This window comes from Bison bison, unplaced genomic scaffold, assembly GCF_000754665.1.
Source record: "Bison bison bison isolate TAMUID 2011002044 unplaced genomic scaffold, Bison_UMD1.0 scf7180017864061, whole genome shotgun sequence".
NCBI classification, from domain to species: domain Eukaryota; kingdom Metazoa; phylum Chordata; class Mammalia; order Artiodactyla; family Bovidae; genus Bison; species Bison bison.
The window spans coordinates 7324904-7342098 of record NW_011494633.1 but is presented as its reverse complement, the minus strand read 5'-3'; the positions used below and the strand labels follow the sequence as shown (position 1 = coordinate 7342098).

At 38.4% G+C, this 17195-nt stretch overlaps 1 protein-coding gene across 1 annotated transcript in view; it reads right to left on the bottom strand.

Annotated features, from left to right (window-relative positions):
• Positions 1 to 17195, bottom strand: part of PPP4R4 (protein phosphatase 4, regulatory subunit 4) — a 102137-nt gene that overhangs the window by 63689 nt on the left and 21253 nt on the right. Inside the window, exon 3 of the mRNA XM_010836266.1 lies at positions 226 to 328. Coding sequence (XP_010834568.1) covers positions 226 to 328 — 103 coding nt within the window. The remainder of the gene's footprint in view (positions 1 to 225; positions 329 to 17195) is intronic.

Sequence of the window (17195 nt, the reverse complement as noted above, 5' to 3'; positions counted from 1 at the left end):
AATGATTACAGAAAACTTTGTAGTTTAAGATCTAGATTTCTCCATTTCCATCAGCTAAGTTCTCTAAATATTTTCAAAATAATTCAAAATATTTATAATACTTCCTCCACTCAGTGGTTAGGTACAAAAGATCAGCCATCCAAAGCTCTGAAATTTTCTCCTGGCAATGACAACGTACTACTGGGAAAACATGATGAATTCAAATCTTATTTCACAGCAACTTACTCTAACTTTTGGCAAGACTCTCCGAAGTGTCTCAGCAGGGTTCTGTCGCATCAGAAATGGAAGATTCGCAATCACGCTTGTTCCCTGGATATCCTGACCAGCACTTACAAAGAAAACACAAATTTAAGATTTGTAACTATAAATTTGTGATTATAATTTACATTGTAAAAAGCATGGATTAACTTGAAAACAACTGCTTTTAATAATGAACACCAAACTTCTGACAATTTTAAACTTTAAATGCATCAATTAGATATAAAAATTAAGCCAGAGATGAAATTTCATTAGGTAAATCTTACAACAAATACATGGAGATATTAATTATGTTTATGCTAAAACATGATTATCTACACGTCTTACTGAAAAAATATTGAGACCATTATTACTTACTTTAAAATTTGACCTCATTTTCCCCTATGACCTGCCAGTTTGCTATACTTTATAAAAATAGATTTGGTAAATTTCACTATAGTAAAATACTAATAATCATAACAACAGCAGGGACAGCAACAAAATTAGCTATAGCAGAATCATACAACTTTCTTCTAGTACAATGAAACTATCTGTTGCACTCCACTGATTCCGAGTTGCCAGAAACTTAATAATATATATACTCTATATTTTTAAAAGTCAGTAGGGTGTATTTATACGGTACCTTTTTGATACAGCATTCATTAGGTCACTAAAGTGTTACCAAAACAATCTGTAATACTCTAGCCGCCTAAATACTTCAAATTCTTCTCAAGAACCATTTTCATGCAAAAACTTACTTGTTTTTAAAACATAAGCTAAGCAACATAAGTTGTGCAAGTAACTTGAAACATAGCTATAACAGATGTCATTAAATATGGTGTCACCTCAGAAAGAAATTCCACCTATCCTTAACTGATACTAATTTGAATGTTAATTACTGATGCCATAATATTTAAGTAAAAATGATTTTAGTTAACTCTCCAAATGGGATTATTTGTTAGTACACGTATATAAGGCCTTAACAAGGGGACTTCCCTAGTGGTCCAAAGGTTAAGACTCCGTGCTTCAACCGCAGAGGTCATGAGCTCAGCCCCTGGTTGGGGAACTAAGATCTCATATACCAAGTGGCACAGCTGAAAAAAAGACCTTAATATGGCTTTTTTAAAGAGTGTTTTCAAGTATTATTTTATTTGCTTCAGTGCTTTGTAAATCCTGCTAATAAGCAGCATATTCTGACTAAATGAAGCTGCCCTGCTGTGAAAAAAAAGTCTTTTCCCTGCTGCAGTATCTCTGTTTAGTCTCTCAGTCATGTCTGACTCTTTGCGACCCCAGAGACTGTAGCCTGCCAGGCTCCTCTGTCCATAGGATTTTTCAGGCAAGAATACTGGAGTGGGTTGCCATTTCCTCCTCCAGGAGATCTTCCCAATCTAGGGATCAAACACGCATCTCCAGTGTCTCAAGCGTTGCGGGCAGATGCTTTTCCACTGAGCCACTGTTACAGTAATGGTAGCCTGCAAAATATAGGTCAGTACAATCTTTGCACTATTCTCATCACTCTCTAAGTGAATACTTTAAGAGACAAAATTCAAGAAGGAAAGGGAAGGGAAGGAAAAAGGAGAGCCATGCCAAGGTGAGGAGAAGATCAAAAATGGGAAAATAAAATTGCATATAAAAGTACTACTTGCAGCTGGTTGAATGGTACATATGTGTGTGTGCTTAGTCACTCAGTCGTGTCAGACTCTTTGCAACCCCATGAACCGCAACAGGCCAGGCCTCCCTGTCCATCACCAACTCCTGGAGTCCAATGAGTAAGCGTCTTTGATTTCATGGCTGCAATCACCATCTGCAGTGATTTTGGAGCCCCCAAAAGTAAAGCCTGACACTGTTTCCACTGTTTCCCCATCTATTTCCCATGAAGTGATGGGACCAGATGCCATGATCTTCGTTTTCTGAATGTTGAGCTTTAAGCCAACTTTTTCACTCTCTTCTTTCACTTTCATCAAGAGGCTCTTTAGTTCTTCTTCACTTTCTGCTATAAGGGTGGTGTCATCTGCATATCCGAGGTTATTGATATTTCTCCTGGCAATCTTGATTCCAACTTGTGCTTCTTCTAGCCCAGCTTTTCTCATGATGTATTCTGCATATAAGTTAAATAAGCAGGGTGACAATATACAGCCTTGAACTGGTAGGCGAATTGTTTACCACTGAGCCACCTGGGAAGCCCAGGTTGAAGAGTGCCCTCCCCCATAAAATATATCTACTCCATAATCCTGGAAACTGTGAATGTTATCTTAATTTGAAAAGGGATCTTGAGATAAAGAGCTGGTCATGGATTATCCAGTAGACTATAAACCAAATAACAAGTGTCCTTAAAAGAGACATTCAAAGAAGATAGAATAGGAGGCAATCTGGCCACAAAGCAGAGACTGGAGTGATACTGCCACAAGCCAGAGAGTGCTGACAACCACCAGAAGCTGGAATAGACAATTTAACAGATTCTTCCCCAGAGCCCCTCTGACACCTTGATTTTGACTCTGTGGCTACTGATTTCAGATTCAGTTGCTATTTTTAGCAACTACTAGTTGCTAATGAAGAGACTTAGCAGTAGCAGCAGCAGTTGCTAAAAAAGTACTTGCTACCTTTAGCATCCAGAACTGTGAGAGAATACATTTCTGTTGTTTTAAGCCATCCAGTTTGTGATGATTTACTACAACACCATGAGAAACAAACAGACCACTAAAGAACTAAGAGAGGAGAGAAATACCTGAAAAAGGAATGTTTCATCTGACAATGCCTGGGCCAAAGTAGAAGTTTAGCAAAAATCTCTTAAAAGGATGGATGAATGGATAACTCATGGCATGAACTGATGTCACGAATATTTAATATGAACATTCAGTAAATTTTATTTACTTACTTTGCAGTTAGGAAAATATATGATCACTAATACCTCATAGATAGGAAGGCAAAATATTTCATGGAAATTAAAGCAGGAAAAAAATTAAATGGTAGATTTAAGACCCTAAATAAATAGTTACATTAAAGGTAAATGATCTAACTATACCAATTAAAAGACAGGGATTGGCAGAGTGGATTAAAGGACCTGACTCAACTAAACGCAGCCATAAGAAACTAATTTCAAATATAACAATATCAGCAAGTTGAAAGTAAAGGACAGAAAATGATGTAACACAGAAATATAAACCAAAGTAAAGCAGTGGTGGCCAAATTAAGATCAGATAAAGTCAACACCCTTGTAAAGAAAATCACCAGAGGTAGACAGGGACATTGATGATAAAATGATAAAAGAGGAAATCTACCAAGAAGACATAGCAGTTCTAAATGTGTATACATCAAATATAATTGCAAAATAATTTGAAACAAAAACTACAGTACTGAAAAGAGAAGTTGTCTAGACAAATACACAGCTAGATGGAGACTTTCATACTCCTCTCCCAACAACTGATGGAACTAAACAGAAAGTCATCAAGGACATAGAACTCAACAACAACCAACAAGATCTAATTAACTTTTATAGAACACTCTCCATCCAACAACAGTAGAATACACATTCTTTTCAAGTGCTCAAAGAACATACACCGTGAAAAACCACATCCTGGGCCATAAAACAGTCCTTTTAAAAACTGAACTCATACAAGGAGTTCTCTCTGACCACAATGGAATCAAACTAGAAATCAATAATAAAAAGATAACAGAAAGCTCTCTGAATTCTTGGAAATGAAACAACACACTTCTACATAACTGTGTCAAAGAGGACAATTTTTCAAAATACACTGAATTGAGTGAAAATGAAATACAAAATATAAAATTATTATATTTATAATAATAAACTTATACATTTATGAAAGGAAAGAGGAAAAGAGGCAAAAATCTCAAATTAGTACTCTAATTTTTCATCTTGAGAACAAAACAGTCACAATGCAAGCAAAGGAATAAAAACAGAAAACAATAGAAAAAATAAATGAAACAAAGACTTGGTTCTTTTAAAGGATCAATAACACTGATTAACTTTTAGCAAGACTGACAAAGTAAAAATGAGAGAAGACACAAATTACCAATGTCACAATTAAAACAGAAGATATTGCCATAGTCCCCGTACATATCAAAAAGGATAATATGAGAATGCTATAAGTGATTCTACACACATAAAACTGAAAACTTAGACAAAATAGACCAGTTCCTCAAAAAACTCAAACTGCCACAACTTATCCAATACAAAAAAACATTATTTGAATAGTTCTACAACTATTAAGGAAATTTAATTCATATTTTAAAACTCCTGGAAAAAATCTCAAGGTTCAGATTGTTTCACTAGAGAATTCTACCAAACATTTAACAAAGAGTTAATACCATTCTACACATTCTCTTCCAGAAAACAGAAGGGGAAAGAACACTTTCTGAAAGCACTTTAAGAAGCTCTTACTATACTGATAACAAAACCTAGAAAGATTAAAATACCCGCACAGAGAGAACAATATCCCTCATGAATATAGATGCAAAAATCCTTAACAGAATACTAAAAAATAAAACATAGTAATACATTAAAAGAAGAATTATACACCATGATCAAATGGGATTTACTGCAAGAATGCAAGGCTAGTTCAACATTCAAAATCAGTGTAATCCATCATATTAACATCATATTAACATATTAAAGGAGAAAAATATCAAAAGTATCAATGCAGAGGGAATATTTGACAAAATTCAACACATGAACACTGAAATTACAAACAAAATACCATTTACAATCCCTCAAAAATGAAACACTAACAAAATTACAGGACTCATACGCTGAAAACACAATGTTAAAAAAATCAAAGCAGACCTCAGTAATTAGAAAAACAATCTATGTTCATAGATTGAGAAATTCAGCATAATAAAGATGTCAATTCTCCCAAATTGGTGTATAGGGTTAATGCAGTTACCATCAAAATCTCAACAAGATTTTTGGGCTGTAAACAATATTTTTCTAAAATGTATATGGGAAGGCAACAAAACTAGAATAGCTAAAACAATTTTGAAAAAGAATAATGTGGGAAGAGTCTGTCTATTCAATTTTAAGACTCGTTATATTGCTACGGTAACCAAGACGGCATGGTATTGGCAGGGGAATAGATACATAAATCAATGAAACAGAAGAGAAAACCCAGAAACAACCTCCACATATATACACACTCCACAAACATGCACAGCTGATTTTTGACAGAGGTACAAAGGCAATTCAGTGAGGGAAAGAAAGACAGCCTTTTCAACTAATCATGCTAGAGCAGCAAGAGGACACTCATAAGGCAGAAAACAAAACAAAAAACCCCAAACCTCCAATAAAAATAAAACCAAATGCCTTGACCTAAGTCTCACAGTAAAATGAATCTATAAAATGTAAAACTATAAGAACTTTTTAAAAACACAGGAGAAAATCCTCTAAATCTAGGATTAGGCAAAGAGCTCTTAAATTTGACATCGAAAGCAAGATCTATAAAAGGAAAAATTGACAAATTGGACTTTATTGCAACTAAAAACTTCTGCACTGTGAAAGACTTTGTTAAGAGTTAAAAGACACGCCATAGAGGAGGAGAAATATTTGTAAACTACATGCCTGACAAAAGAATAATATCTACAATATAAAAAGAACTCTCAAACTCAACAATTAAAAAAAAAAAAAAGCACACAATCCAGTTAGACAATGGGCAAAAAGAATGAAGAGACTTTTTAATGAAGATGATATACAGACTGTAAATAAGCACATGAAAAACTTCAATACTGTTAACTATAAGGTAAAGTAAACCCACAATGAAGTATCACTACACTAAATCACTCATTCATTGATGGTGGAAACACAAACTGGTACAGCCACTCTAGAAAAAAATTGGCAGGTTCTTAGAAAATGAAACATGCAACCAGCAACTGTACTCTTCAGCATTTATCCCAAAGAAACAAAAACTTAGGCTCACACAAAAACCTGTGGATGAATGTTTTGAGTGGCTCCATTTGAACCAAAAAAAATGTCAACAACTTATATATCCTTAAATGAGTGAGTGGTTAAACACACTGTAGTCCATCCATACCTATACAATGCTACCCAGAAATAAAAAGGAACAAAAGATACTGACAGATGCAACAACCTGATGAATCTCCGGAGAATTATGCAAATGAAACACTAGTCAACCCCAGAAGGTTACATACTGTATAATTCCATTTATATAACATTCTTGAAACAGCAAAATTATACAAATGGAGAAAAGATTAGGTGATTCCCAGAGTTTGGGGCGCGGGCAGGAGGAAAAAGATGTGACTACTACAGTGTAACATGCAGGATTCTGGGTGGTGGAAAGCCTACCTGTCTTGATTGTATTGATGTCAATATCCTGGTTGTGTACCATACTACAGTTTTTCAAATATTAACACAGAAGTGTTGGGCAGCACCCCATAGGCCAACAAACCTTGAGGTTGCCCAGCACAGACAGAATAAACAGCACAGAGCCAGGGACAGAGACATCAGCAATTTACTGGATAGGGGATCTTTCACGGCTGAAACAAAGGGTCCTGGAGCAATACTCCACCATTTATAGCAGATGGCAGGCAGGGCATGGTAGCAATCTTTGCTTTTTCCCCAGGAAGGCTACCACTAAGAGGGGGAACTGACATCAGGCTGGCTCCTCAGTTACCAGGGAAAACAGCATCTGGGGCACTTCCCTCACAGCCCCTCAGTTAACCACCACCACAAGGGCAGATGTCTCCCTTGAATAAAACTAGGGTGTGGAGCCATTCTGGCTTAAGGATTAGCACAGTCACTGGCTGCAGCAGGCGGAAGCACAGTCGCGAGGCAGGGTGCAGGTGAAGCAGGGGCTGGTCGGGCAAGGCATGCACAAAGAACAAGGGAACAGCCATGTGGGTGAAGCAGACCTGGCTGATTCTATTATTTCTTACAACAGTCTCTGAATCTATAATTATCTCAAAATAAAAAGCAAATTTTTTAAAGATCAATGTGACAATGTTTTTTTAAAAACACATATGAATACCTCAACAGATGTAGAAATCTGACAAATCCAACATTGATTCGTGATTTAAAACTATCATGGGTGGGATGAATTGGGAGATTGGGATTGCCATATATACACTACCATGTATAAAACAGATATCTAACTAGAACCTACTGTATAACACAGGGAACTCAATGATCTGTGGTGACCCAAACAGGAAATCTAAAAAAGAGTGGATATATATGAATGTATAAGTGATTCACTTTGTTTACAGCAGAAATTAACACAACACTGTAAAGCAACTATACTACAATTAAGAAAAAAAACGACCAATAAATTAGAAATAGAAGGGAACTTCTTTAACCGGATAAAGGGCATCAGTGAAAAACTTACGGCTAACATCATACTTAATAACCATGTAAGAATGAACGTTTTCTCACTAATCATGAACAAGGTAAGAACGTTCAAATTTACTGCTTCTAAAATTCAACATTGGGTTAAAGGTTTGAGTCAGTGCGATAGGCAATAAAAAGAAACAAAAATTTTTGGTAGAATTCAGCTGTGAAGCCGTCTGGATCTGGGCTTTTGTTTGCTGGAAGATTTCTGACTACAGTTTCAATTCCCATGCTTGTGATGGGTCTGTTAAGATATTCTATTTCTTCCTGGTTCAGTTTTGGAAAGTTGTACTTTTCTAAGAATTTGTCCATTTCTTCCACGTTGTCCATTTTATTGGCATATAATTGCTGATAGTAGTGTCTTATGACCCTTTGTATTTCTGTGTTGTCTGTTGTGATCTCTCCATTTTCATTTCTAATTTTATTGATTTGATTTTTCTCCCTTTGTTTCTTGATGAGTCTGGCTAATGGTTTGTCAATTTTATTTATCCTTTCAAAGAACCAGCCTTTGGCTTTGTTGATTTTTGCTATGGTCTCTTTTCTTTTCTTTTGCATTTATTTCTGCCCTAATTTTTAAGATTTCTTTCCTTCTACTAACCCTGGGGTTCTTCATTTCTTCCTTTTCTAGTTGCTTTATGAAGACACAGATGTGTAGAACAGTTTTTTGGACTCTGTGGGAGAGGGAGAGGGTGGGATGATTTGGGAGAATGGCATTGCAACATGTATATTATCATATAAGAAACAAATCACCAGTCCAGGTCCGATGCAGGATACAGGATGCTTGGGGCTGGTGCACTGGGATGACCCAGAGGGATGGTATGGGGAGGGAGGTGGGAGGAGGGTTCAGGATCGGGAACACGTGTACACTCATGGCAGATTCATGTTGATGTATGGCAAAACCAATACAATAATGTAATTAGCCTTCAATTAAAATAAATTAATTTAAATTTAAAAACAAGAAACAAAAAGCTTACAGATTGGAAAGGAAGAGGTGAAACTGTAATGTACAAAATAGCTGCTGCTGCTGCTAAGTCGCGTCAGTCGTGTCCGACTCTGTGCGACCCCATAGACGGCAGCCCACCAGGCTCTCCCATCCCTGGGATTCTCCAGGCAAGAACACTGGAGTGGGTTGCCAATGAGTCTAGCGGTGTGGCAGGATACAAGGTCAATATACAAGTCAACTATATTTCCATACACTAGAAAAGAAAAATCATAAACAGTAGGAGGAATTGGGGGATTGGGATGACACACATACACTATTGATCAGTTCAGTTCAGAGGCTCAGTCCAACTCTTTAAACCCCATGGACTACAGCACGTCAGGCTTCCCTGTGCATCATCAACCCCCGGAGCTTACCACGTCCATCAAGTCGGTGATACCATCCAACCATCTCATCCTCTGTCATCCCCTTCTCCTCTTGCCTTCAGTCTTTCCCAGCACCCGGGTCTTTTCCAGTGAGTCAGTTCTTAGCATCAGGTGGCCAAAGTACTGGAGTTTCAGTATCAGCATCAGTCCTTCCAATGAATATTCAGGATTGATTTCCTTTAGGATTGATTGGTTGGATCTCCTTGCTGTCCAAGGGACTCTCAAGAGTATTCTCCAACACCCAGTTCAAAAGCATCAATTCTTTGGCACTCAGCTTTCTTTATAGTCTGCTCTCACACCCATACGTGACTACAGGAAAAACCATAGCTTTGACTAGGCGGACATTTGTTGGCAAAGTAACGTCTCTGCTTTTTAATGTGCTGTCTAGGTGGGTCATAACTTTCCTTCCAAGGAGCAAGCATCTTTTAATTTCATGGCTGCAGTCACCATCTGCAAAGATTGGGAGCCCAAGAAAATAAAGTCTCTCACTGTTTCCATTGCTTCCTCATCTATTTGCCATGAAGTGATGGGATCGGATGCCACGATCTTCATTTTTTGAATGCTGAGTTTTAAGCCAGCTTTTTCACTCTCCTCTTTCACTTTCTTCAAAAGGCTCTTCAGTTCTTCTTCGTTTTCTGCCATAAGGGTGGTGTCATCTGCATATCTGAGGTTACTGATATTTCTAATCCATGCAATCTTGATTCCAGCCCGGCATTTCACATGATATACTCTACATATAAGTTAAATAAGCAGGGTGACAATATACAGCCTTGACGTACTCCTATGCCAATTTGGAACCAGTCTGTAGTTCCATGTCCAGTTCTAACTGTTGCTTCTTGACCTGCATACAGATTTCTCAGCAGGCAGGAAAGATGGTCTGGTATTCCCATCTCTTGAAGAATTTTCCACAGTTCATTATGATTCACACAGTCAAAGGCTTTAGCATAGTCAATACAGCAGAAGTAGATGTTTTTCTGGAACTCTCTTGCTTTTTGTATGATCCAACAGATGCTGGCAATTTGATCTCTGGTTCCTCTGCCTTTTCTAAATCCAGCTCAAACATCTGAAAGTTCATGGTTCACATACTGTTGAATCCTGGCGTGGAGAACTTTGAGCATTACTTTACTAGCATGTGAGCTGGGTACAATCGTGTGGTAGTTTGAACATTCTTTGGCATTGCCTTTCTTTGGGACTGGAATGAAAACTGACCTTTTCCAGTCCTGTGGCCATTGCTGAGTTTTCCAAATTTGCTGGAAATACATAAATTACTTTTTTTTAAAAAAATAAAATTTTTTAATTAAAAAATTTTTTAAAGACTTGAGAGAAAGTCATATATTGGGTTCAGTCTGGTTTTTCCATAATAGCATATGGAATACCCAAACGAACTTTTTGGCCAACTCAACATATAAATTAAAAAAAAAAAGAGAGAGATCCAACATATTTTTAATAGGAGTCCCTAAAGAAGCAAAGCAAGGAAACGATCAAAAAAAAAAAACCAAAATTACTTGAAAAGAAGATTCAAAAGAGCACACCGTATACCTGAGAAAATCAAACCAGCATAACCAACATTGAAAGGTGTTACAGAACTTAAAAAAAATCCTTTGGGCTTCCAAGAAAATGAGCATGGTACTTAGTAATAGAAAGAACATACAGATTGTCATTCAACCTTGACAGCTATAAGATATTAGAAAAGCACATAATAACCTATAGGTGACACTGCTTACTATAAACAGAACATGAAAAAATATAAAAAGTACACTTAAATTATAATTATCATAATCTCTATCAAACATGTATGGATCTATGCTACCATCAGGATTTCCAGACGGATCGGTGGTAAAGTATCTGCCTGCCAATGCAGGAGATACCCGTTCGACTCCTGGGTGGGGAAGATCCCCTGGAGGAGGAAATGGCAACGCACTCCAGTATTCTTGCTGGGAAATCCCATGGACAGAGGGGCCGGGCAAGCTACAGTCCATGGGGTGGCAAGGAGTCGGACATGACTAAGCATGCACGCATGCTACCATCACCGAATGGAAGGAACCCAGAAATAATCAGCATAAGTTTGTCAACAATATAATATTCAGTTTATTGCTATGTGGTATAGGATATGTCATTTTAAAATAAATGCTGATCAATGCTAGACTTTTGCTTGTTTTTTACAAAATAAGCTTCCTACACTTCAAAGCCTACAACTTCCAATTGAAAGGCCCAGGGAACAATCCTCCTGGCGACAACATGAGCTCCTCTTTTCTGTCCTAACCATGTTATTCTTTGGGGCATGTTCCTTTTCTAGGATACCTACTCAGAAACAAGAGGACACAATCCCACTCACTCTGAAAACCACTCCTCTAAAACTGAAAAGAACTGGGTCAATCATCTAAGCTGTACACTAGTGGCTAAAAAGGAAAGATAGGGAGAGGAAAAAAAGACCTAGTGAAATAAATAAATTTAGGACAGCTGTCTTTTAAATTAATGCTACTAATTATTTTATTCCCATTGAGGGAATGCACCTATTTCAGAGAGCCTTTTATAGTAATATGTTAAACCAATGAAAAATAAGTCAATCCACTCAAGCATTTTTTGGTAAAATAGAAGGCTTCTCAGTCTCCACTGTCATCCCAGTCCTGCCACCGTCATGGGCAGCTTCATTCAGCTGAATGCGGAACAGCTAGTTTTGACCCCCCTAACACAATGAGATCTGGCTCAAATTTTACATTCCCCGATGCTTAGCACAGTATGTAGCACACAGTAAGGGCTCCAAAAATACCCGTTGATTTAAAGTGAATTTGTCTCCACATCAGCAACCATTGTCAAAGGCTGGATCACATTACCCAGAAATGCTCCATCTCTAGAATCTCAAATTCCATGATCTCCTTTGCTGCCCATAACCTCTTATCTGTTTTTCTATTACTAAATCCATCTTTTACCCTCATCACATTTCTAATCCCTTCACTTCCTACTTATTCTCCAGTTTCTAATATTCCTCCTAGTGTCACTTTCTTCCTTGGCAGCCTGATGCTCCCTTTTACTTCAATTACACTCTCACCAGTAAACTTACTGCTTCAATTCTTCTCCTAATTACAACAATAAAAATAGTATCTAATATACTATATGCTAGGCATTATGCTAATAAACACCTTACTTGAGATGTATTATTAGAAGTATGAGGGCTTCCCTCATAGCTCAGCTGGTAAAGAATCCACCTGCAATGCAGGAGACTCCAGTTCAATTCCTGGGTTGGGAAGATCCACTGGTGAAGGGATAGGCTACCCACTCTAGTATTCTTGGGCTTCCCTGGTGGTTCAGCTGGTAAAGAATCCACCTGCAATGCGGGAGACCTGGGTTTGATCCCTGGGTTGGGACGATGCCCTGGAGAAAGGAACGGCTACCCACTCTAACTCTAGTATTCTGGCCTGGAGAATTCCATGGACTATATAGTCCATGGGGTCACAAAGAGTTGGACGTGACTGAGCAACTTTCACTTTCCCTTTCACTAGCTCCATTCCAGAGATGAGGAAATCAGGGCTTAGAATGATGAAAGTACTTGCCCAACATTACCCAGACTGTACAACTCCAAAAGCAATGCACTGATCATCACACACACTGCCTCTCTTCCAATCTGTGCACTCAGTTAATACCAAACTCATCCATCTGTTTTTTTCTATCCCACTCCTGTTCACAAGCTATGTAGCACTAAAAGATAAAACTGCATAATAATGGTATTTTTTATTAAAAAAAAAAAGCCAGTCCTCAATGATGTGAGAGGCGAACAAAATGACAACCAATTTGTGGGAGATCAAGAAAAGGACCAGAAATTCTTAGTATATCATATTTGCCTAAAGCACTTTCAGAAACATTATCTTGGGTCTCCAAAAATGAGGCTTGTCTGTGCTAGTTCCTGAAACCCATGTCCTTGCCCACAAAGAATAATCTGCGTGTTACAACAGATCTAGATACTGACAATGTTGTCTTTTTCTCTTCTTATTCCTTGTTTCAACCTTGTGACAGCTCAAAATCTAAAGAAGAAGACAGACTCACATGCTAAAAATTCTAATCGTACAGCAAGAATGAGCTAGACAACCTGCACTGTTTACCGAATCCTAAACCAATGGGAAAACGAAGAGAGGGAGCGAGCAGATGCTATCCAAAGGTGACCACATAACACAGTCTCTACTGGAGAAATTAACCTAAGAACTGTAACTCTGCTAACTGTTTGACTATGTGTAGGATCCTAAATGATTTGTAGGTACAGAGCCTGCTATCTAGACTAGGATCACTGCAGTTCTCATTTCAAAACCCCAAATACAACATATAAGCAGCTACTACTGTGTTTGGATTTGTAACAGTGAAACAGATGTCACCCAGGCCATGCTTTGAGTTCTCAAAGTAAACTAAACTGGACATAGTTGATATTCATTTCTTTACCCAAAATAATTAAAGCTTGTTTCAATGAAAAGAACAAAATTTTAAACATGATTAGCTTAGAGAATTAAACTTCCAAGAAAGACAAAACTTCTTTTGAAGACAAAGATGACTCAAGAATCTAAAGCAGAAGATACCAAGTATCAATCCACAACATCAAGAATTTTTCAAATGTGGTGTATTTTCGTGTTGTACTATAAAACTGAATCCTTAATAATGTCACATCTTCAAAACATCAGGTTAAAAAGCTTGCAAAGTTAGAGAACCATTCAACTCTGTTTACAGTCATCATGTTTAGAATCACCGAGAAACGAATTATATTTTTAATAGCACCAGAGGAAGGCAAAAGAAAACTAACATTTGAAGGCCTATGTGTCAGGCAAGATGCTTTATATATACTATCATGCTATTCTTGATAATATTTATGCAATGTATTTATTTATTACTTTTTTATTGGAGTAAAACTGCTTTACAATGTTGTAGTAGTCTGCTGTATAACATGTGAATCAGCTTCAGTTCAGTTCAGTCGCTCAGTCGTGTCCGACTCTGTGACCCCATGAATCGCAGCACGCCAGGCCTCCTTGTCCATCACCAACTCCCGGAGTTCACCCAGACTCACGTCCATCGAGTCAGTGATGCCATCCAGCCATCTCGTCCTCTGTCATCCCCTTCTCCTCCTGCCCCCAATCCCTCCCAGCATCAGAGTCTTTTCCAATGAGTCAACTCTTCGCATGAGGTGGCCAAAGTACTGGAATTTCAGCTTTAGCATTATTCCTTCCAAAGAAATCCCAGGGCTGATGTCCTTCAGAATGGACTGGTTGGATCTCCTTGCAGTCCAAGGGACTCTCAAGAGTCTTCTCCAACACCACAGTTCAAAAGCATCAATTCTTCAGCGCTCAGCTTTCCTCACAGTTCAACTCTCACATCCATACATGACCACTAGAAAAACCATAGCCTTGACTAGACGGACCTTTGTTGGAAAGTAATGTCTCTGCTTTTGAATATGCTATCTAGGTTGGTCATAACTTTCCTTCCAAGGAGGAAGTGTCTTTTAATTTCATGGCTGCAGTCACCATCTGCAGTGATTTTGGAGCCCAGAAAAATAAAGCCTGACACTGTTTCCACTGTTTCCCCATCTATTTGCCATGAAGTGATGGGACCGGATGCCATGATCTTCGTTTTCTGAATGCTGAGCTTTAAGCCCACTTTTTCACTCTCCACTTTCACTTTCATCAAGAGGCTTTTTAGTTCCTCTTCACTTTCTGCCATAAGGGTGGTGTCATCTGCGTATCTGAGGTTATTGATATTTCTCCCGGCAATCTTGATTTCAGCTTGTGTTTCTTCCACTCCAGCATTTCTCATGATGTACTCTGCATATAAGACCATTCAGGTCTGACCTAAATCAAATCCCTTATGATTATACACTGGAAGTGAGAAATAGATTTAAGGGACTAGATCTGATAGATAGAGTGCCTGATGAACTATGGACAGAGGTTCGTGACATTGTACAGGAGACAGGGATCAAGACCATCCCCATGGAAAAGAAATGTAAAAAAGCAAAATGGCGGTCTGGGGAGGCCTTACAAATAGCTGAATCAGCTATACGTATACATATATTCCCTCCCTCTCAAGCCTCCCTCCCGCCCTCCATCCCACCCTTGGAGGTCATCACAGAGCACTGAGTTGAGCTCCCAGTGCTATACAGCAGCTTCCCACTCACTATTTTACACATGGTACTGTACATACGTCAAGGCCACTCTCAACCTGTCCTACCCTCTCCTTTCCCCACTATGTCCACAAGTCCATTCTCCCCGTCAGCATCTCTGTTCTTGCCCTGCAAACAGGTTCATCCATACCATTTTTTCTGGCTTCCATATATATGCCTTAATATACAATATTTGTTTTCCTCTTTCTGACTGACTTAACTCTGTATGTCAGATTCTAGGTTAATAAACTTCACTACGAATCACCCAATGTCATTCTTTTTCATGACTGAGTAACATTCCTTTGTATATTAAATATATGTACCACATCTTCTATACTCCTTCACCTGTCAGTGGACATCCAGGTTGCTTTCATCTCCTGGCTATTGTAAATAATACTGCAATGACTATTGGGGTGCATGTGTCTTTTTGAATTATGATTTTCTCGGGGGTATATGCCCAGCAGTGGATTTCTGGGTCATATAGTAGATTTTTAGTTTTTTAAGGAACCTGCATACTGTTTTCTATAGTATTTATAACAATTTACATTCCCACCAACAGTGCAAGAAGGTTTCCTTTTTATTGAAAGTTGAGGAAACCAAGTCCCAAGGGAAAAAAATAATGTGACTTCCCCAAAGTCATCCTACTAAAGATTAGAGAAAGACTTCCACCATACTCTCGAGCTATTACACCACTTATAATCATCGTTGCATCCAGTATAAGTGGTTGGACTGGCAGCCTAAAAATGTCTTCAAGTTGGTAATTTTGCAAGAGAAAAATATGCACACAAACTATTTAGTGATATTAATCACTAAAAAATCACTAAAGAGCCTCTTGATGAAGGTGAAGGAGGAGAGTAAAAGAGCCGGCTTAAGACTAGATATTAAAAAAAACTAAGATCATAATCCGGCCCTGTTACTGCATAGCAAACAGAAGGGGGAAAGGTGGAGGTAGTGACAGATTTCCTCTTCTTGGGCTCCAAATCACTGCGGATGGTGACTGCAGCCATGAAATCAAAAGACAATTGCTTCTTGGCAGGAAAGTGATGACAAACCTAGACAGTGTGTTGAAAAGCAGAGACATTACTCTGCCGACAAATGCTGGTATAGTCAAGGCTAAGGTCTTCCCACTGGTCACATATGGTTGTAAGAGTTGGACCATAAAGAAGGCAGAATGCCAGAGAATTGATGCCTTAGAACTGTGGTGCTAGAGAAGCCTCCTGAAAGTTCCTTGGACAGCAAGGAAATCAAACCAGTCAATCTTAAGGAAGATAAGCCCCAAATATTCACTGGAAGGACTGACGCTGAAGCTCCAGTATTCTGGTCATCTGATGCAAACAGACAACTCAGTGGAAAAGTCCCAGATGCTGGGAAAGATTGAGGGCAGAAGGAGAAGACAGCATCAGAGGATGAGGTGGCTGGATGGCATCACTGATGCTATGAACATTTGTTGTTCAGTCTCTCAGTTATGTCCAACTCTTTGTGACTCCGTGGATTGCAGCACACCAGGCTTCCCTGTCCTTCACCATCTCCCAGAGCTTGCTCAAACTCATGCCCACTGAGTCAGTGATGCCATCCAACCGTCTCGTCCTCTATAGACCCCTTCTCTTCCTGCCTTCAATCTTTCCCAGCATCTGGGTCTTTTCTAATGAGTTAGCTTTTCTCATCAGGTGGCCATAATATTGGAGCTTCAGCATCAGTCCTTCTAATGAATATTCAGGATTGATTTCCTTTAGGATGGACTGGTTTGATCTCCTTGCAGTCCAATGAACATGAACTTGGGCAAACTCATGGTTTTTTGTTTTTTGTTTTTGTTTTTTTGGCAAGAGAAAAATGTGCACACAAATTATTTAGCAATATTCACATTATAATAAATTCTTTTACTGATAATTTCCACTATCCATCTTTTACTATCCCAAAGCCATGTCAAAATAGTAAGCAGAAAGTATCACACATTGTGAAAAGGAGACAATCTTCTGACTACAGCAGTACCACAACTTATAAAGAGAACATTTCATTTTAAATGGCTCTTCAATTTCACATATGAAAACCTGAGCTCATGACTCCCCTCCCTCTTCTTAACCACAGAGGTATAAACTGCCCTCTGCTTCT